Source organism: Equus asinus, chromosome 16 (genome assembly GCF_041296235.1).
Source record: "Equus asinus isolate D_3611 breed Donkey chromosome 16, EquAss-T2T_v2, whole genome shotgun sequence".
Classification (NCBI taxonomy): domain Eukaryota; kingdom Metazoa; phylum Chordata; class Mammalia; order Perissodactyla; family Equidae; genus Equus; species Equus asinus.
In genome coordinates, this window is record NC_091805.1 from 29,377,640 (window position 1) to 29,399,660 (window position 22,021).

The following is a 22,021-nucleotide window of genomic DNA, read 5'->3' on the forward strand; positions in this document are numbered from 1 at the left end:
AAGTGGAGCACATGAACTTAACCACTACACAACCAGGCTGGCCCCCTCAATTTTTTATATATTTTTTGAGTTCTGGCTTTGTGCAGGGAACCATGTTGGAGGGGAATACAAGGATGAGTGGGAATAGAGTGCATTTTCTTAAAGAGTGCAGCCTAGTGAGGGACAGGGAGCTGTGAATTGGCGATTCCATTATATAGGATTGGTTTGGGCTATGAGTGACAGGAAACTCAAACTGACTGACTTTGGCAAGAGAGAAGTGTGTTTCTCTCTCATGTGACAGTCCATGGAGGGGCAGCTACTTGATCATGAGAGACCTAGGCTACTTCTTATTCCTCCATCCTCCAAATGCAGCTTCCAACCTCATGTTCCAAGATGATTGCTCTTGCCCCTGCCATCAGGTCAACACAGTTAGTTATTGGGGAGAAGAGAAAGGGACAGAGCCCCGCTCCAAGCTCACCCCTCTTTGAAGGATACTGCCCAGAAGTTCCACAGACCACTTTCACTCACTTCCTGTGGAAAGGGGGGAGTCAGAGCTTTTTTCTTTTTTAGGTGGCCACTTTCCCAGTTAAAAATCATGTGTTCTATGACTGTAAAAAAAAGGGGGAAAGTCCAGCAGTTTCTGGACTAAATTGTTATATATGTATGTGATACATTTCTTATGTACATAATACATAATGGTTGCATAAACTAAGTTGTATTTGTAAGTCCTTAGAACAGTGCCCGGCACTCAGTAAGTGCTGTGTAGGCATTTGTTAAATACAAATAAATAAAGTAAAAAGGACAGTCAAATGAGAATTTCAAGCGTGTACATATAAGTGGAGAAAATTTGAAACAAAATTTTATGATGAAATGTAGACCATGAGCTCTGTGTTGCCTGGGATGACCTCATTCCTCCCCTGGGCACCCCCAGCACCTAGCACAGTGCCTTGCACAGGTAGATACTGAAAATACTGGTTTCTGAATAGGCTTGAAAGGTCAGTGGTGTTTTCTTACATGGGATGGAGGCAAGGAAAATATTTTAGGTGGAGTTAACCATATGAACAAAGACATAAAAAGTGAAACGTGCTGTATCTGGCACAGTAGCTGGTGTGCGTAGAACTCCGTGTTATGTGGACTAACACTCAGCGTCAACTAGTTTGGCTGAAACGTATCAGTCGGGTTCAGGCAGAAAAACACATCACTAGAGAATTATGTAGGGAATTGTGACCCAGGTGATGGGAATGCTGAGAGTGCAGGTAACCCAGAGATTGCAACAGTAGGAAACCTGTTCCACCCTTAGTGCCAGAGGGACCATGGGAGGCGATGGTGTTACCAGAACTCAGAGCCTGGGCCATCCAGTGACGGGGCGCTGCTGGTGGAGCTGGGACATGGCAGAGCTGCAACCCAACCCAAGGCAGAGAGGGAGAGAAATACTCTGGCTTCTCCCCTTCTCCTGCCCTCCAGTCTTAGGTCACGTCTCACCAGGAAGTCAGTTGGCGAGAATCTGGGAAATGGAGTTTCCTGCAATCCAGCGTGGAAAGAAACAGGCAAATGACGGCACAAGTGAAGTTTGGGGCATGAGCCGGGGAGCAGTGAATATCAACCGGTGGTGGTGGTGTTTTATAGAGGGTTGTGAATGTAGGGGTTTCCGTGTATTGTGTTAGGCAGCAGTGGGCCATAGAAGCTAAAAAGCAGAAAGGCATCATTAAAAGTGTTTTAGGAAGACTTCCCCTATGGGGAGGATGGAGAACAGGGAAACAGTAGCTTCCCTTTGAGTGCCTGGTACGTGCTAAGCACTTATTTAATCCTGTCACCAAGATGATGTGCCTGGTTCTGGACATGTGGAGTTTCGAGAGGACCTCATGACACTTGGATGGGAGCATCGCACAGTTAATTGCAAGTGTGCAGCTGGAGCAGGAGTGTGGAGATGGAAGGAGGCAGATGTTGGAGGCTTCTGCAGAGAGGTGCGAGCAGAAGCTAGAGAGGGAGGACAAGATATGCAAGTCAGACAGTAGAAGATGAGAGAGCAGGCAACGGTAAGGTGGAAGAAAAACACACATCAAAGGAGATGAAGGAGGGGGCAGGGAAGTAGGATATGGGAAACAAACACTTGGTGGGCAGAGTAGGAGCATCAGCGAGGGAAAAGAGAAGAGAGACAGAAGCAGAAAAGTTTATCTTCCTGCAGAAGCCAGGAGAACCTGGAGCTTCAAGTAGGAAAGGTCAGTAGTGTCAAATAACATTTCCTGGTCAGAAGATGAAGATTGAGAAAAAAAGCCCCCATTGAATATAGCAGTTGGGATGCATGTGGGAGTAGTTTCTCTAGACAGATGAGGTCACGAGGAGTTAAGGCAGCCTTCAGTGGCCGTGGCGGGTGGAGTGAAGTAGCAGAGGAGGTAATCTGCTGAGATAGGAGTGGGAGGTGGGGGCCTCTGGGAGATGGAAGTATGCTGTTTGAGCTCCCTGGGTATGGGGGCTATGTCTTTTTCATTGGTGTACCCTGGTGCTTAAATAATACATAGGACTCAATTTTGTGGTGACTGGTTGCCTTGCAGAATGAATGAATGAATGAATGAATTTGGTGGGAAGTAATCAGAATTGAATGAAAGAATTGTGGAGCAGCAGTGAAAGCTCCCCTGAGAGTCAACAGTTTCATGGTACTGCCCCAAACCCCAGTAATCTGGACAGATAAGAATAGTGGGTGCTTCCCTGGCTGAGATTGGCAGGTGACAGTAACAGAAAAAAAAAAGGATAGAGAATAAGGAAACTAGTGGGATATACAAAGGATTTTTGGGATGTCTGACCTGTTGGGGCCAGATTGATTTGGGAGGAAAATGTATCCTGATGGGGGTGGAGGATTGGGAGAATAAGTGTGGCTGAAATGCTTGGGATCATGAGTTCACTGTCTTTGCGGGTGAGGCCCAGGCATCAGTATTTTTGAAGTCACCTCTGGTTGTTCCAAAGTGCAGCCAAGGTTGGGTTAGCGGGAACTGGAGGGAAGGCTAACAGGATAACAGACTGGGTTACTCTGAGTTCAGAATCTTGAGTCTGAGGCCATGATGGTGCTTTGCTAAGGGGGAGTGGAAATGAGGGTAACTGGAATTGATAAGATTGAGCTTGAGGAACTGTAGGTCATCTTGATTCAAATGCCTTTGGCTAAATCAGGATAATGATTTCACCAAAGGAACAACCAAGAGGCAACCCTAAAGGACTGCTGTCAGGTGAAATATGTAAAAAGGGCTGAAGTTGTGATCATCCCAGGCATGGGCAAAGGCCCTGGGCCAGGTCTTTAATAGCCTTTCATCTCACTCTGACACCCGCTTCCCTCCAGATCAAGGCTGCTGAAGTAACCTTCTGTCAACAGTTGAAAATTGGAGTCTACGGCCATACCACCCTGAACGTGCCTGATCTCGTCTGAAAATTGGGAGAAGTGGCAGATTTGGCTGGAAAGGCAGATGTTACAGATAAACTAGCCAAGGTTTTGATGAGCTTTACATTCCAGAATTAAGCTATGATTTTTTTCTTCTTCTGTCTTATAGTTTGCCATTTTGGAGTGTGTGTGTAGATATATAAAAGTGTGTACACATACATACATTTAAGGAAAAAAGCCTTACTGGTAATACACTAACCTTAAGATACAGGAAAATTCTAGTTGATTACAATATGTATGTAGTTTTCGTCCTCTTCTTTTAGTATGTTACTCCTCTGAATTTCCCTGAGTTGTAGGGGGTGAGGGAGTAGATGTAGGAGGGAGATTGAACAAAACTTCACAGACATAAATTTCTTTTCATATAGATGACGACATGCACGGTTTCTTTTCTACCATTTAAAAAGGTCAGGGAACACCTTTCAAAGTCATTTATAGTATTCTTCACTGCATGATAGATAAAATTCATATGGTAATTGGAAGTAAGTCTAACCATAGTTTTCATATCCATATTTCATCTTTTCTTCCTTTAGTGAGCAAGACCTCAGAATTTCAATACAATGCATGGGGTTTGGGGTCAGGATTTTAGTGCCTGAAGCCTACCAGTCCCTGCTTTGCAGTCCTGCCCAGGAGGTGGTAACCATAAGAACAGCCAGTGGGAAGGAAAGTACCACTTAGAACAGCTAGAAGAGCGCCGACTGCAGGACTCCCAGCTGCGCTGCGATGGGACAGCCTCTGTTCCCTTATTCGCATGCATCATCCCCTGCCTCTAATAGAGAAAGCCTGGCTCAGGAAATCCCCAAGTCCAATTTCCCATCTCGTTTGGAAGAAGGGATGACAGGCCTGCCCCCTAATAGGGCAGGAGAGCCTGCATATGGTTAATACAGCAGCCCTGTTCATTTGTAAAAATAAACCCAGTGAATATCTTGGGCTCACTTCAATCTGGTTAGCAATTCCTCTTCCCTTAGGAGGGCTGACTAGGAAGGAGGCAGGTAAGGAGTAGAACTTCCTAAATACTATTGATTGAGCCCACGTAACCATTCTAGAGCTTTCAGTGCCACAGTGTGTGGGTCATGTTTTAGTCTTCGATCAATTTCCATACTATACTGTTAAACTGAAGAAAAATTTCAGTCGTCACCAAACTTTTAAAACATTACAGGGTGCGCAGGCATGTTAGGGAAGTGTCTCGGACCTTCCAGATCTGCTCAGCTGCCAGCTGAATACCACTGAGTGACTTCGTTGGAGACCATGTACCGCACAAGAATCACCCAGCCGAGCCCTGGCCCACCAAATCACAAGATGTAACAAAATGGTGCTTGTTGAGTCACTGAGTTTTTGGGTAACCTTAGGTAGTGATAACCAGAACAAACGTGTACTGTCCACCATCCATCACCTAAACCGAAAATCGTTTTGCCTTTCTCACAGTTGGTGTTCAGTATTTATTGATAACCCTTTCCATTTCAGAACCTCCACCACTGTATCTTATTTCATCGTTCGTTTGTGAGATTTTCTTTTTTGCTAAAACACTGATCTGCTTATGACATTTGATTACAGGTCATGCTATTGGCCCTGCTTCTTGGAAGCTATTAGTAATTAAAAGCATTCCTTCTTCACTTTTAAAAACTGGAAACATTTCTTCTTCACTTTTAAATTGCATAACAACGAGAAGACCTGAGTTTTTAATTGGATGCTTGGGGAACTGGTTAACTAGAAAGCATTTATTTTTTGTTTCAGCCCTTACTGAACACTTTCAATGACATGTTGTAGGTAGTTATCCTGTACAATCGTTGTCATTGCTTCAGAGATTGAACTGAACGAGTACCCGCACATATCCCAGAAATGGAATTAAACATTTTTCAGTGTTTTCTTGTAACTTGCTGTTTCTGAGAGTGAGATCCCATGAATTTATCCCAGTTAGTCAAGGTTATATTAACTTTTCCATACAGCCCTTCCCTCTTTTTCTTTAAAACCCTGCCACCTATCCTCTGGACAGCCAAGTATGGCCTCTCGTCTGACATCCTTGATATTGGGATCCATGAGACATTTTCTCAGGTCTTTGTAATAGGAATAATGGTGTTTCTCTAAAGCAGAACACTGAACACAGAACTGACATTTTGTTAGATTTTAGGAAGCTCAGAGCCTGCCTCTATCAGCTGCTACAGTTAGTTTCACAGAATCATTTATTACCTTCACCGTGGCTTCGTCTGATTTCTCCCATCCTCATTTTCCTTGCCCTAATTTCCTCACTTAAAAAACTAGCTGTGTTGTAGGTTGTCTTAAAAGCATTTTGGAACAAGACAGGATACTTTAGTGATCTTTAAAGATCTTCTTAAGGTACTTTGAAGGCCCTTCTTTCATCAGCACATTGTATGCTTTATAATCTTTTCAGTTGAGTCAAGGAACTTTCTGGTAGTCATTAAGCCTTAAGATAGTTTCGGTAAGTGGACTGTCTTTAGTGACACAAGCCAAAGTCACTAAAACCTGTTTCTCAACACAACGCTTTGCTCAAAAAACAAAAGACAAATAGGTCCATTATTCAAATATCCAGATATTTGCAGGCTGGGAGCACAAAGACTTTTTTTCTGACCTTTACCTCTACTTTGATCCTCTTCTTAATTGTGAAAATTTAAAATAAATTTGTGAAGATTGAGATAAAGAAGCTATATATATTACTGGTTTTAATTCCTTACAATATAATAGAGGTGACTTTAAATGATTTAGTTGAGTAATTTCAGTTTATTTCACTGACTGAGGTATTTTAACATTTGTTAAAAACTCTCTGCTTTGTTCCAAGTGAAGTGGCTTACAAAAACACATATAATAAAATAAAATTAAAAATGAATCAGTGGAGACAAAACAGAAAAGAGCCTGGATGTTAAAATGTAACTAAATGTCAGTACTCAAAATACATACTGTGAGGACCTCTACGGTGAGTTAGCCACACGGCTGGACTTGGCACTTAGGTTCAGTGCTGCCCCATCACTGCCTCCCAGTCTGGAAAGCTCGAATGCTGTCTTGTGTGGGAAAGATTAGAGGTCACCAGTCTTGTTTTTCCTGTAAAATGACTATCGTATCACAAATATTTGTCATAACTGCAGTACTGAAGTAATTCAGCCTATTCCAGCATTCACGAGTCAGAAACCAACATGGAAATCATGTTACATAAGAAGTGGACCCACACCTTGAGCCTCAGGAAAACTGGGTAAGTCCTCAACTGTCTGTGCAGAGAAACACCATACTGATTGACAACTTTCAGTATCCTTACACTGTAAGTGGAAGTATTCTGCTAACAGCAGCTCCTGCTGGAACTTGTAAAGGGTAAGTTAACTGTTATTTCTTGTTCTTGTTTTGACACTTCTTTCAGAGCAGCTCCTTATTTTACCCAGTAGAAGGCAAAACTTAATATTCTTGGAATAAAAGATTTTCTATAAAAGAGAACATATGCAGATGCTTCCCAACTCCACCTACAAATGTCACTGTCAGTTCTATTATGAGGGTGCTTATGATCCCAAGCAGTAAATACAAAATGTGAGATTTCACATTTACTGAAATTCTAAGGAAGCAGCAGTATGCTGGGAAAACAGAGGTCTTGTAAATAACGACATAAGGCAAGCAACACTCCACTGAGGAGCATGGAGAGAAACGACCAACAGTCCCTGGGTGCCATAAGTAGCTTAGCCAGGATGCATACTTCTGCCACTGGAGACAAGAGAAGGCACTTTACCTCCTGACCAACTTAAATTATATTGATTTAATCCTATTTCACTTGGAACACAGCACTGAATCTGGGTAAAATCAACCTTTCCCCCTGTTTCAGGTGCTAAGGAGGAGCGTGCTCCTTCTGCTGCTACCTTTAACCCAGACTTTCTAGGTGTTCTTCACTATCTTTTAAGTCCCTTTATAGCTTCATTTAGTTCTTTGGTCATATGCTAATGCACATTTTCTCCAAGAACACTTTTTTATCATTCCTTTGGTTTCAACTGTGACTGATACTGGCAACAAACAGATCTCTGTATCCCAATTTGCAGCTGACCAAAGAGCCTCCCTGTCTACCTCCCCCCAAACACCCCCCTACATAGTAATTGCAATATTGTTTATATATCTTTGATAATATTATTTTGAAGTTTTTTGACTGTTAGCAAACTTTATACTTTGTAAATGTCTTTTAATCAATTTTCTTTAAATAACCAAGCACTGAAAACTTTACAAAGACGTTATCTTAAAGGGTTGAGGTTCTTTTCCTTTTTTTCCCTCAAGAGGTCTAAGCATGGGTGGGTCTTTTGTAGACACACCTATTTTTATTCCAAGGGACACGTGATTGAGTCTCTCTCAAATCAACTTTTTCCAAACAGAAATCCCTGTATATAAATAGGGCCAGTCTATGTTAATGTATGTGATGTTTGTTGTTAGTTTTCAAAACATCTTTAGTAGATAAATAAAAGGGAGATGTAAAATATTGTGGTTTGCTTGGTGAATCTTAATTGCGAAATTTCTTCTTCTTTCGAAACTTCTTTCCTGCTGCATTTGCTGCCTTTTCAGCCATGATCTCCGAGTACTTCCTTCGGTTATATCTAAAAAGAAAAACCAAACCTTTAAGTTCTAAAGTATGACACATCAGACATTAGAAGTTAATGTAACCTGTGGGTGGGTGCGGGGGAGCTTCTAAATCTCAAGTTGTTTTTCGCATTTTCCCTATCCATCACCTGTATACTAAGTTCCACCATGTGTAAGGAGCCACACTAGGAGCTGGGGACCCAGCAGTGAACCAGACAGCCACGTCCCTACCCTCACAGAGCCTGCAGTCTAGTGAGAGAAAACTGGCAACTGGAGAGGGAGGGCTTTTGAAAACTTTCAGCCACTGGAGACCCATGTATTTCATCCAGATGCTTGAAAAATTTTAATGGGATAAAAATGTAAAAATAAGGACTAAGCAAAACAAAAAGGTTACATTTATCTAAAAACACACAATCTATTTCTTAGAACCTTAAGAAATGTATCACAGACAGGTGGTTTTCAAAGTGTGGTCCAGGAATGAGCCCTTTCAAGGGGTCATTAGGTAAAAACTATTTTCACAAGAATACTAAGGCTTTAGTGGCCTTTTTCTCTCTCATCCTCTCATGAGTGTACAGTGGAGTTTTCCAGAGGCTACACCATGTGCTATCAAGGCAGAGAGTGATGCAAAAGCAGGTATGAGGCTCCAGCTGTCTTTAAGCCAGACATTAAAGAGATGTGCACTAAATTATTTTTGTTTTTTCATGAAAATATTTATATAGTATGTATTGGATTTCTTATTTTAAAATGAATTATTTTTAAGGTTTCTTAACTTTAATTTCCATTGTAGTAAATACTGATAAAGGTAACCCATAAAACAAAAGTTCTTTGAGTCTTCAATAATTTTTTTTAGGAAGATCAGCCCTGCCTGAGCTAACATCTGCTGCCAATCCTCCTCTTTTTGCTGAGGAAGACTGGCCCTGAGCTAACATCCATGCCTATCTTCCTCCACTTTATATGTGGGATGCCTACCACAGCATGGCTTGCCAAGTGGTGCCACGTCCGTACCCGGGATCTGAACCGTGAACCCCGGGCCGCCGAAGCATAACGTGCGAACTTAACCACTGCACCACTGGGCCAGCCCTAGAGTCTTCAATAGTTTTTAAAGAGTTTAAAGGCATCCTCAGATCAGAGAATTGCTGCTATAGACTAGATTTCCCTATTGGGCTTTGGAAACACAGAAGCACAATTTATTGCAGAAAAATAATGATGCAGTAGCTAGAAGTTTCACCAAAAGAAGGGCTATCAGTGCACAGTTAATTAGGAAAAGTTAAAAATTCTCTAAACATAAAATTCCTTTGTTCTAAAGCATTTTCACTGTTACATAAATCTGTTATCACATTACTAAAGCTGAAGATTAGCTAATCTCTTTAAAACAGAAGCTATTTAAGACTTTTACAACTTTACAGCTCACCCAATCCCACAAGTCAGCAGCACAATTTACCCACATTCTAACAAACCTAAGTTTAGGGTAAAAATGAAACAAACCAAAAACCAATACAACACAGAAAAGCACATTTTCTCTCGTACATCACACTTATTTCTCTTGTCCCAGGATATGCCTACTAATGAACATACACTGCATTAAATATGTTCAGTGAAGCTCCCTATCCCAGAGTGTTCAGAGGCCAGAAAACCTCTTGAGAATGTTGTAGAGGGGATGAAAACACTCTGGAGAGATGGGCTAGTCATGTGTTTCACATAGTGTGGTATGTAAATTTAGGTGATACAAAGTCAATATTCATTTTAAGTAATGTATCTTTGTATTAGAAAAAATATAAGTCAACAAGTCCATTTACAGTAGCAACATAAAGTTTCCTTTTAAAATAAAGTAGGCAGTATACAGATAACACAAACATTGTGAAAATGGGATTCCAGGACTGAAGAAGTATGGGAAACAATGAACTGGTAAGATGACCTCTAATCTGCAAATTATGAGTTTCATTCTACTAAATTTCTAGTTTACTGCCCTAACTTCCTTATCCTAAGATTATTTTTTAGTGAAAGCATTATCAACATTGCTGTGATTTCTAAGATTGCCATCATCAAGATTATAAAACGTCAGGTCAATTTTTATCCCAACATATAGTTAAACACTTAGGTAAGCAAAGATTCAGTCAGCTTGCACCACATCTCTGTGGGGATGGAGAGAAAGAGACAGGCTTTAGAGATAGGAAAACAGGAGGAACTCTGAGTCTGAATATGGGATTGAAAGGAGAAGGAAGTATCAAGGACCTGCCCTAAGGGATGGATGGCGATGCCAGTCAGTCATGAGGTACAGAGCATTGGGAGACGATTAGATTGTACAAGGGGAGAGGGGTCAGGAGAGACCACAAGTTAGCTCTTAGAGGTGCTTGTGAAATACCCATTGGACGTGCCTGAGGCAGCAGTTGGAAATGTGAGTCTGGACTCAGGAGCGATCTAGACTAGACATAGACAGTTGGAAGTCAGCAGTATATAGATTATAATTAAAGCTCTGTGGGGAGGAGACTTCCAAGGAGGGTAATTAAGTGAGAAAAGAGCATTGCTCGTTAAATTATCCCAACCCAATAAATAGCTCACATAACACTTATTTTCCATGCCTATAATCTACATTATTTTTAGAACTCTTGCTATGCCTACAGTCTACATTATTTTTAAAACTCTTGATAAATATTTTCACTTTTGCTATTAAATAAATCTGGAAGTTCAGCAGAGGTTTCTATATGAGGTATGCTTTTAAATCTCCTATAATATATACACAGCTGCTTCGAGGACATTTAAACATACATTGTTCCCATCTTAATAAACCTCTAACACCATATCCACTAGCCTCCCCACCCCCCCCCCCCGCTTCCTCTTCACAGCCAAGGTTCTTTAAAGATTGTCTCTTTCTTCATTTTCAGCTCACTTCCGGGCCTCTCCATCTGGTGTCCTCCCTATCACTCCCCTAAAACTCCTTCTGCCAAGGTTACTGTGACCTCCATGTAATTAAATCCAAAGGAAGCTTTTAGTTCTTACCTCATTTGATCTCTTGGCAGCATTTATTCCTGTTAACCATTCCCTCCAGCTTATACCTGCTCATAACATTCTCCTTCTTTGACTTCTATGACCCTGTGCACTCGTGGTTTTCTTAATGCCCCCTTGGCTATTCTTTCCCAGTCTCCTTTGCAGGCTCATCCTCCTCTAGCCAGTCAAATACTTTCAAGCTTCCCTTGGAAGCAGTGATTGTAAACTGGGAATGCTTATGCCTGCAGGGGACATTTGGAAATGTCTGGAGACATTTTTGAATGTCATGAATGGTGGAGGTGGGGGGGCGTTGCTACTGGCATGTAGTGGAGGCCAGGGATGCTGGTAAACATCCTACAATGCATAAGATAGTGCTCCCAATAAAGAATTATCCTATCCAAAAATAAACAGTGCTGCGGTTGAGAAACTCTGTGCTAAAGCGTTTAAAAATCTGAAATTTTAAAAGTTTACACACATTCTAAAGGAAAGCATACATATCATAAAGGGAAACATAAATTCCTTTACCTTCTGAACTCAGAATCAGCCAGCAGTTCTTCCACAATAGTTCTCTTCCTTTGTTTCTTGGGAATTCGTGAATGGTAGAAGTCAGCTGGATTGTCAACAATGGTTCCAATCTATGAACAAGTGATTGAAATAAGTCAGGCAATACCTGAATGCCAAGTTGCTTTCCTATTTCAGGACAGCTCTAACGAAGTATATTTACAGAAAGGAATGGAACCCACAAGCTTACGGTATACCAATATTAAAGTTAGTTTTGCCATCTTTTAAAGCAAAAATATATCACCCATTCAATCTGCATTGGGTCCTACTAATGACATTTCTTCATTAGAGTTTATAGTAAATCCAAAATTCTTTTTATATAATTTAGTGCTAGACAGTAAATTCTTGATAAATAGTGTAACTAGAAGAAAAAAATGGAACAGATAATAAAACACTTGTTCTAGTTTTCCAAATTAATGAAACTGACATAAATTCTACTACCTACATATGTGATCTCCCAGGTTAGGTTATCATAAATGCTGCCAGCTTAGAACCTACATAGTGATCACTCTGCATTTGTTCATACGTTCCACCGAGTAAAATTTACAGTGTCCACTACGTGCCAGGCACTGTGCCAGGTATTAGGGAAACAAAGACAAAGAACCCATAGTCATAAAGAAGACCACAGATAGAGAACTAAAAAACTAAAGCATAACATGATATTATGCTGAACAAAACACTACAGCTGTTCTGAAAACTAAGTGACCAATTCTACCTAAGGGAGGTAAAGATTTCACAAATCATGACATTTTAGCTTGGAATGGGATGGGTAAAATTTCACCAAGCAAACATGACAGAGGCAAGCACATGCAAAGTCAGAGTGCCAAGACCAGTCTCTGCATATTCTGAGAACAGCTAAATGTCTAAGCTGAAGAGGGCTATGTGACAAGAGAAGGGTTAGTGAACTGGTTCGGGTGCAGATTGTGAAGGGCCACATTAAGGGATACAGATTCTATCCTATAGATCATAAAGAATCGCTGAAGGTACCATGGAACGATATCTGTGATATCATTGAGCAGTGCTATATCATGAACAGATGGTTTTTTTCAAGAAGAGATAACTGGCTACAATATGGAGGATGGACTAGAAGGGAGAGTAGACCTGAAGGCAAAGGACTATTATGCTAATCTCCATAGTGACGAAAAAGGTATTAAAGAAACAAAATGAACTTGAGAGCTCCCAGAGGATGAATCAACGGGACATTCATCTGAAAACACTTTGAAAACCAACTTTTAACTTATTTTCAGAATTTGCCTGGGGATGTCCCTCTACCTGGAAAAGAAGAGTTTGGTGTAAATGATTCCCTTTCCTCCTCCATCCTGCAAGGATTCTTGCTCTTAGGATAGTACTGTTCATATATGGTACTACTCATAGGTTTCATAACTTTCAGAGTTGACCTGGAAACCCAGTCACCATTTGCAACCCCGACTCTACATGGAAAGCCAATACAGTTACACGTCCCTTAACAACAGGGATACATTCTGAGGAATGCATCATTAGGTGATTTTGTCACTGTGCAAACATCATAGAGTATATAGCCACACAAACCCAGAGGGTGTAGCCTACTACACACCTAGGCTATATGGTTCCAATTTTATGGGACCACCGTTGTATGTTCGGTCCGTCATTGACCAAAATGTCGTTTATGCGGCACGTGACTGTACAAGCTGGTGGCTGTCTGAATGGGGTTCTGGCCATTATTATACGGCCTAAGAAGATGTATATTGTAAATATTTATCTATTTTAAGAGTAAACAAATCAGTATAGGGCTTTCCAAACTAAAATCCATCAATAGCACCACCATTGTTCTGTTTGCTTCATACCTGGAAGTACTTGGGGAAGCCATCCCTATCATTTTTCTTGTAAAACCTTTTTGGGTCCATGCTAGCTCTCATCTTCAGTACTTTGAGATCATTTTTCAGTTCATCTGTCAATTCTGGAGCTTTCATACCAAACCAGCCATCACCTGCTGTTTTTTGTCGCTCTTTCTGAAATTCAGATTTCAAAGACAGAGAGAAAATTCTAATTTTAACAAGCAGAGTATAAATTATACCTCATTTCCCCCAAAATTACACATACAGAAAATTTCATTAATTAAAAACAAAGTTACTCTCCAGATTCATCTTTCATAAAAGGAATTCAATCACAAAAGTGATTTCTCTGGTAAATTAGGCAGAGCATTATCAGTTTCATAAATAAGGGCTCCTTAAAATTTATTTTGTATCTTAGTGAGAATTGCTGACTTGCTGGGTGAATAACCCACAGCTTCAGTTTTGATTGTCTAAAATAGCCTACACAAGAGACAATGTATAAAAACATTTTCACTTCTGGAGCTTTTATGAAAACATAAACACTTTATTCAGTCACTCAGGTGTCTCAGAAAGTCACTCACTCCAACAGTCTAGAAATTTGTATTATTTCTAAAATAAAACAAAAATTTCTATTCTTTTGAAAACTCCTAGCAAGTTATTTGCATAATTTTATTTTTTGTTTCATTCATACAACAAATATCATGGAGTGCCTACCATGTGCCAGGGTGCTCCATATTAGTGACATTACTGGAGTACCATCCTCAAATTTCCTCCAAGCTCTCTTGATAACTTTTTTTTTTTCGGTGAAGAAGTATTGGCCCTGAGCTAACATCTGTGCCAATCTTCCCCTACTTTTGCATGTGGGATGCTGCCATAGCATAGCTTGATGAGCAGTGTGTAGGTCTGCACCTGGGATCTGAACCCACGAACCACAGTCCGTCGAAGCGGAGTGCGCAAACTTAACCCCTATGCTACTAGGCTGGCATCCTCTTGATAACTTTTTTATGCTTATTAGTTGAAATGGCAGATGGAAGCAATCCTCTATATTCTACTAAAGAAAACAGTTTCTATCCGCTCGTTTGGCAGACTGAATAAACCAGCGTTTTTAGCTGGCTAGATCAAGTTCTCTACAGCAGCCTGCAACAGAGCTCCTGGCCTTTAGTGAATAGTACCTATAAGCCAAAAGATGTGGACAGTGACCTTATATGCTGGCTGTCGCTATTTTTAAGAAAGCGGAAAAAAACAGCTGTATCTATGTGCACTACTTGGTGCAGTTCCACTTTGTGGAAATCCATATAACACGTTTATGGAACCATATTTTATGGGCCGTGAGATATCTGTGATAATTTACTTTGGAAATATATATATTTTAATTGTACAACCATGTTGTATAAGCTGAACATATAGAGTCTAAAACATCTAAACATTCTAAATAATAAGAGTCACTGTACTTACTCGGCGTTTTTTCTGAAGTTGATACTTTGACTCTCTATATGGTGGGACACAGTAGTTTTTTTCAAAGTCAGGTGTAACGATGGCTTTTTGCAGAAGCTATAAAAATATTAAAATGGTTTTAAAATAATGTCAGAATGTCATAGAACTTTTTTCAACATTTTTGCTTTATATGGGAAACATCTCCCACACTGAGGACTACTCTAAATACAGTAACCTTCTTTATACACAGACACACTACTGCAAAGTTGTTCCTGTTCTTAAATTTGTACACTATATGACAATAAAAATGTTTTAGGAGCAAACTAAAGGATTATTTTAGGAAATCTATAAAATGGATATTCAGCTCAAATTTGCCCCATCAGATTTAATGTGTCCACTTGTATTTATTGGTTTGCACCCAGTCACTGCACCAAACCAGTGGAAAATAAAGACATTAGGAACAATGCCACAATGGCTCTTGAAATCCCTGAGAAAAACTTGTCTTCAATAAGTCTTAATAAGTCTTTAATAAGTTCTTTTCATGTTAGTAAAACAGCTTCCTGTGATCTGAGGAGACAGCTAGACTATTAATAGAATACGAACAGCAATACAGATTTTGATTAAACAACATATACTTGTGTTATACCAATGAGATCATTCTATCTAGACAAATCTTTTTACAACTCAACAATACATCTTACTCTTTCAATGTCAATTCATACATAGATTAACTTCATTCTTTTTAATAGCTGTTACGCACCACAATTTTTCTTCAGACATTTAGTTTAAGTCTCCATTAAACTTTTTCCATTAAACATTGTAAACATCATCTCTGTACACTTGTGATTATTTCTATAAAACAGATTCCAAAATGTGTCATTTAAATTTTGATAGGTATTGCTCAATTGCTTTGCATTTTAGTGTAAACTCCTACCAACAGTTAATCGTGCCCTTTTTTTTTTACAGTGCCACCAACACTGGGTAGTTTTTTTTTTTGAGGAAGATCAGCCCTGAGGTAACATCCGTGCCCATCTTCCTCTGCTTTATATGTGAGATGCCTACCACAGCATGGCTTGATGAGTGGTGCCATGTCCATACCTGGGATCAGAACCAGTGAACCCCAGGCCAGCAAGGTGGAATGTGTGAACTTAACTGCTGCGCCACCAGGCCAGCCCCTGGGGAGTATCTTTTGTATGTTGTCACTGGTGCCTCCTGGCTGTTTTCATTTGTTGTTGATCATCTTTTTTATATTTATTAGCTATGTCCTCTTCTGGGGAATGCCTGTACGTTTTGGGGTTCTTTTTCATTTTTATATAGGGCTGTGTTTTTATTAATTTGTAGAAGTATATTTTGTTATTTTAGTGGTATTAATCTATGGTCTTTTACTTGTCCTTCCCAAGGTGTTTTTAATTGCATAAGTTTTAAAGTTTTGTGTAGTCAAATCTGTTAATCTCTTCCTAAACAACTTCTGCATTTTTTGTGACTTGCCTAGGATGATTAAATATTGTCATAATATTGTTTATGTACCTAAAAGGAGCCTCAGGGTAATTCATCATCTCCCCCAGTGCAGGAACTAAAGAAGACTGCTCCCTCAAAATAGTTCATAGGAATACAGCAAATATTAATTTGGTCAATAACATTTGAAATTATCATTTCAGAAATAAACTATTAATTCAGAAATCCCCAATTCAGGTTCAGGCCCAGAAGTTTCTGGGTAATGCGGTAGCAGTCTAGACTTTCCTACTGCTCAGAAGAGAGAGCATGGCATTTATTTAACAGATTATTAAGAGCTTGCTATGTGTCAAGTACTATACTAAGATCTAGGACAGTGGTTCTCAACTGGGAGCAGTTGGCAACGTCTGAAGACATTTTTGGTGTGTGCATGGAGGGGAGGGCGAATGCTACTGGCATCTAGTGGGTAGAGGCCAGGGATGCTGCTAAACATCCTACAATGCACAGAATATATCCCCACAAGAAAGAATTATCAAGCACAAAACATCACTATGGCTAAAGCTGAGAAATCCTGTTTTAGGAATACAAAGAGTAAAGCCAGTAAATTAACAATTACACTACATGATCAATAATGAATCAGATCTATACTGGGTGTTGCAGGAGCACAGAGGTGGGGGGAAGGATTCGGGTCCAAGACTGTTTCCCAAAGGCAGTGATCTATGATCTGCAATGGCCTGGGAGAGAACAGGTATGTTGAGGGAACTACAGAAGTCTTCAATGGCAAGAACACAGCAGGTGGACAATCAAAGCAGGAGGTACAGAGGCCCCCTGAAGGCTCTGAGGAACCACTGAAGGCCTTCAACAGGAGAATATCATGGTCAGACTTGTGTTTTTAGAAAGAGACATCTAGCAAGAGCATGGAGGATGGCTTGAAGGACAAAGAGTAAGGAGGCTGTACTGCAGCAGTCCAGATGAAAACCAAAGGCTGGCACTAGCCAATGACAACGGGGCAAAAATGAGGGAAGAGAATAGAAAGTATGTAAGAAGGACTGTTTTCTAGGCTTAGTGATTAGTCAATCACTAAGGAGAAATCACAAAAGGGAAAGAGATTTTGGCATCATTAACCAGGATTGAGAATACAAAAGGAGAAGCTGGTTCAGGAAAGGAAGAGAAGGAGAGCAATAAGCAAGTTCAAGTACCTGAGGACATCTGAATGAACAGACAACAAGCACCTGGATTTAAAGACCTGAAGAGGCTGCAAGGCTAGAAAATACAGATTTAGGAGGAAGCCAGGCAAGGTGGTGGCTGAAGCTGAGGGTTTGGATGAGGTTACGCACTCTGTGAATTCCTTCTGAAATTAAATGTACAATTTTATGTCTATATGCACATATGGGAGGGGGAGGCAGGCACACACAGCTTTCAGATTTTCAACAGAGTTCAGACCAATTAAGAACTAAAAGTATAGCAAGAAAAAGAGAAGAAAACACAACCCCTGGGATCATAACTGGTGGGTGCAAGAAGAGGAACACTGATCTTGCATTACTTTATTTTTCAAGTGTCATCTTTTATAGCTAGGACTTTATAAAAAAGAAATGACCATTCTAGAAAGAGGGAAAAAAGGAGCACAGTCGGCTAATGCGGTTTCATTGTAGGAAAATTAGTCTCTTACCAAGAACTAATCATTTCTAGAAGTGATTGGTTAGTTCTATGAAAACCAACAGGACACTTTGTGTAACTTACCTCATTTTTCTTTTTCTCCTTGATCTGTGTTAGAGTTCTCTTATTCGACTGTAGTTTGTCTGCATTGAAATTAATATACAAACCACCCAATTGCTTGATACTCAAACCAGGGTCTATGCTGCTGCTTGTCAACTTCAGACTGAAAGAGAAATAATCACTTAAAAGATCAAGTAATTAAATCAAAATGGAAACAACTGAAGACTCTATTTTTAAAATCACTTTTTTTCTTTTCTTCCCTTTTACTGTCAATGACCAAAAAAAGTCATTTTTACAATAGAGTTTCTGAAAAACTGTGAACAAATATATACTTTAAACCTAGTCAAGTCATTTAGAACAAAATTCTGGGATGAATAATGAATTAAACAAAAAAGCTTTTGGGGAGCACATCCACATTTATTCCCTAGATTTTCTTAAAATGGATTAAGGCCATACAACAGGCCAACAGATTTCACAGAGGCATTTTATAAAAAGAAAAGAGGAGAGGAGATACATCTGGCAATGTATCAACTTGATATACAGGTCATGAGTTAATACATGTACATATCGCCATCTCTAAAACCAGGAACATAGATTCTTCTCCTTTGAACTTCCACGTTATCCATTAGATGTTTTTCTGCTAAATCAGTGAGTTTTAAACAGTGATGAGCACCCAGATTTCCCACTGGAGCTTTTTAAAAATATAAATGTCATACCCCAGACATACCAAATCAGAATCTCATGGTTCCTGCTATATTTATTTAATGAGCATTTCTACTTTATATTATCAAAGGGTCCTTTTTATAAGCAAGTACACTTTCTTCCCTGATTGTTCATATAAACCGGGCAGTTGAAATCAACTGATAATCAACCACTATTGGAAAGTGAAATTATTTTACTGCAGTGCCTTGGCGTGAATTCTCAACCCTGAACGTACATTAGAATTATCCTGGGGAGCAGTGTGACTTTTAAAAAATAAGTATGCATGTGCCTAGCCTCAGAGACTGATTTCATTGGTTTAGAGTGAAAACTGGGATCTGTTAATATACAGTTCCTTACAAGGATGCCAGTGTTTCCGGTGGACACACTGCTACTAGGGGCCTGTCCCTAGGGAAAACAAATTTAAAACAGCAAAAAAGAAACAGCCCCAAACATTAGCACTTTTCAATGGGTGATAGCTGGGATTATAGGTGATTATTTTTCTCAGGCTCTTCTAAATTTTTCAATTTCTCTACAATCAAGATACAGAAAAAAACAAGTTACTTTCCTTCCCTTTTATGTTGCTGTTAACAATCATGCAGAAAAATTTAAACAGATGATTTCTAATATATCACCAAAAGGAGCCCTGTTAGCTATAATTGGTGGAAAAAATATGACCAACAAAGGCACCTACAGAGACGAGGAAAATGCTGGATAAATGAGCTTTTCCATTAAGAACTCGAGGCAGTAATTTTCTCAATTCCCATGTTTTCTAATATTTTATATTTTTATGGTAAATTAGCCACTTGAAATATATATCAAAAACTTACTTTTAAAAGTAAAGGTAAAACTTACAGTTTAGACTTTGTGCCATTTAGTAAATCATCTTCATCACTAAACTCACTATCCTTATTTTCATCACTGTCTGATGATTCTTCTTCACTTTTTTCATCCTCTTCTTTTTCTTCCTCAGTGGCAACCTCGCTTGCCTTGTCTTCCTCATCCAAGTAAAAATTTTTATCAGCACTCACTCCAGGAGTTGTGTCAATTACAAACAATGCATTGTCACATACAATATTTTCTGAGTCTTCATTTAATGACTCTTTTTGACCACTGTTTTCAACAAAACACACAGTGTCCTCTTCATTCTCACTGTTTTTGGACTGCTGGCTTTCATCACTGCTGAGAACTAATAAAACAGAATCACCTTTATCCTGAGATGTGTTGAACTCAGACTTGTACAGTTTGGTATCACCCTCGAAATCTGTATCCCTTTCTTCATTCATATCTTCACACTCAAAATCTGTATCCCTTTCTCTGTTCACATCTTCACACTCAAAATCTATATCCCCTTCGTTCATATGTTCACTGACACCTGTAACTGTGCACTGTTCTTCATCACTATGACCACCATCATCAAATTCTGCCAAGTCACTTGTTTTTATGGTGCTCTTTCTTTTTGCATCCCATCTGTCCACTTCCACAACCGCAAATGTTTGAGCTAATGATTTCATTATAGCCTCACAGTTCAGATTTGAGGGCTCTGAGGCAGTTTTCTTACTTTGAGGGGTTGAATGCCTTTGAGAAATTAACTGCTGAATGCTAGCGTCCTTAAGTTCAGAAAGACTCTTCAACTGAGAATTTTTCTCATTAATTTCTTTTCCCTGATCTGTCATTCCTTTGGCTTCTTCATCTAAACTCTTAGAATTCTTCTTTGTTATTTCTTTGAGAGGTGCAACACTGGCCTGTTTTTCCTCTCTTACATCATCTTTCTCCCCAGTTTGTGTCTGTATTTTCCTCTGCATACTCCTGGTTGTTCTCCTAGTTGAAATTCCAGAAAAGGAAGACATGTCTGAGCATGATGACTCAGCATCAGAAACAGCTTCCCCATGTGATTCTTGGCTTGGGTCTGTTAGGGATTTAGCCTGACTTCTGGTTCTTGCAGTCATTATTGTGGGAAGCACAATTCTAGAAATACCTGAAACATGCGATTCTGCTTCAGAGACTTCTTCAGTATGAGATTCATTTACTGGAGTTATTTTCAGCCTTTTCCTAGCACTAGACACTGGAGTGCAGGCAATTAAGATCTGCCGCCTTCTAGTTATTCTTAAAATGGGACCCTGGAGTTCAGACACAGAAGAACAATCTGACTCTGCTTCAGAGGTCTCTCCATCAGTAGGTGGTCTGTCCATTTGCTCATGTAATGAGCTTGTAGGTCTGCTCTTCCTCCTTCTGGTTTTAGGAGTTCTAGAGACTGGACTTTGTTTTCTCGTGCTCTGTGATTCAGCAGAACTTTGGTCATCAGATGGAGAGTCCTTCCTGCCTTTTGAGTGTGCTTGAATTCTTTCAGCAGCAGAAATCTGTAAGCCAGAGAAAACACACTGTAATTGAGGTAGGGCTGGGACATGGGCAAAGTGAGTGAGGCAGTCCCCTCAGGAGCAAATTTTAAGAGAACAATAAAGAACTCGGTAAACAAAATGAATTACAAAAAAATCACCACCACCCATGATTAAAAAAAAGAATCAAAAACTTAAGTACTGGATCTGACCGTGCATTTGCAGGGCCCTGCTAACTCACCTCACCCAAGTACTGGATCTGACTTTAGGGAGTAAGACAAATAACTCAAGAGAGTGTTCTCACTCAAAGTCAAATCTGTGTTTAGGAACACATACAGCCATGGAATCGGTCGCTGCCCTTACCTTTACATGAGTGAATTAACGCTCCGCTTCGTCCCGTCCCCTTCATCGCATAATCAGCAGAGGCAGCGGACGACTAGCGCCACTGAGAGCCACCAGGCGGCGTCACCGCAGCCCACGGCCCCTCTGGCCCCCACCACGCCCACAGGAGGTGCTGTAGGGCCACGGCCAGCCTCCACACGTGAAGACGGCGCCCTTTTCTCCAACCCCGCTAAACTGTCTCACACTTCGTGGGCGAAGTTATTCCTCCTTACTACGGTGTTAGAAGGCCTGAGCCGTGCATCTGCATTACGGAGGTGAACTACCCAAAGCAAGTTTGCTAACCTCTGTTCCATGTTAAGGACTGCCCTAAAAGACTTCCACTGAAGAGGAAGCTAAAGGCTTCGCGCGGTGCCTGGAGCACAGAAGGGCGCGGCAGGCTCGGGCCTTTTCCGCCGCTCCTCCCCACGCCGCGCGGGGCCCTCGCACCGCCTCTCCTCTCTGAGCACCGCCCTGCGAAGCAGCGAGCAGAAATGAGGGAACCTTGCGATCTCCTACCTTCTCCCGGGAGCTTTCAGCTGATGCGGCTTGGACCCCAGCCTGAAGCCGCGCGGACCTGGTGACCACCATCTTCCCGGCTTCCGGCTCCCCGGCGGTCATCGCGGCCCGCCTCTGTTCCGGCGCGCCGGAAGTGCGTCAGAGAAGTGCCTTGGTGGTTTTTTTCTGCGGGG

General features: G+C 40.5%; 1 protein-coding gene across 2 annotated transcripts; it reads right to left on the minus strand.

Moving 5' to 3' along the window:
• Positions 1-7,547: 7,547 nt before the first annotated feature.
• DNTTIP2 (deoxynucleotidyltransferase terminal interacting protein 2) lies at positions 7,548-22,005 on the minus strand. 2 transcript variants are annotated; one of them, XM_014836342.3, is made up of 7 exons: positions 21,849-22,005; positions 19,471-20,975; positions 17,941-18,079; positions 14,770-14,865; positions 13,327-13,491; positions 11,468-11,577; positions 7,548-7,974 (listed from the first exon to the last, which is right to left on the minus strand). In XM_014836342.3, exons 1-7 carry the CDS (start codon positions 21,948-21,950, stop codon positions 7,881-7,883), a joined length of 2,211 nt encoding a protein of 736 aa, XP_014691828.3. In that variant the 5' UTR covers positions 21,951-22,005; the 3' UTR covers positions 7,548-7,880. The 2 variants fall into 2 exon arrangements, with proteins under 2 accessions (XP_014691828.3, XP_044605366.2); XM_044749431.2 differs by having other exon boundaries at positions 21,315-21,941.
• Positions 22,006-22,021: the final 16 nt, after the last annotated feature.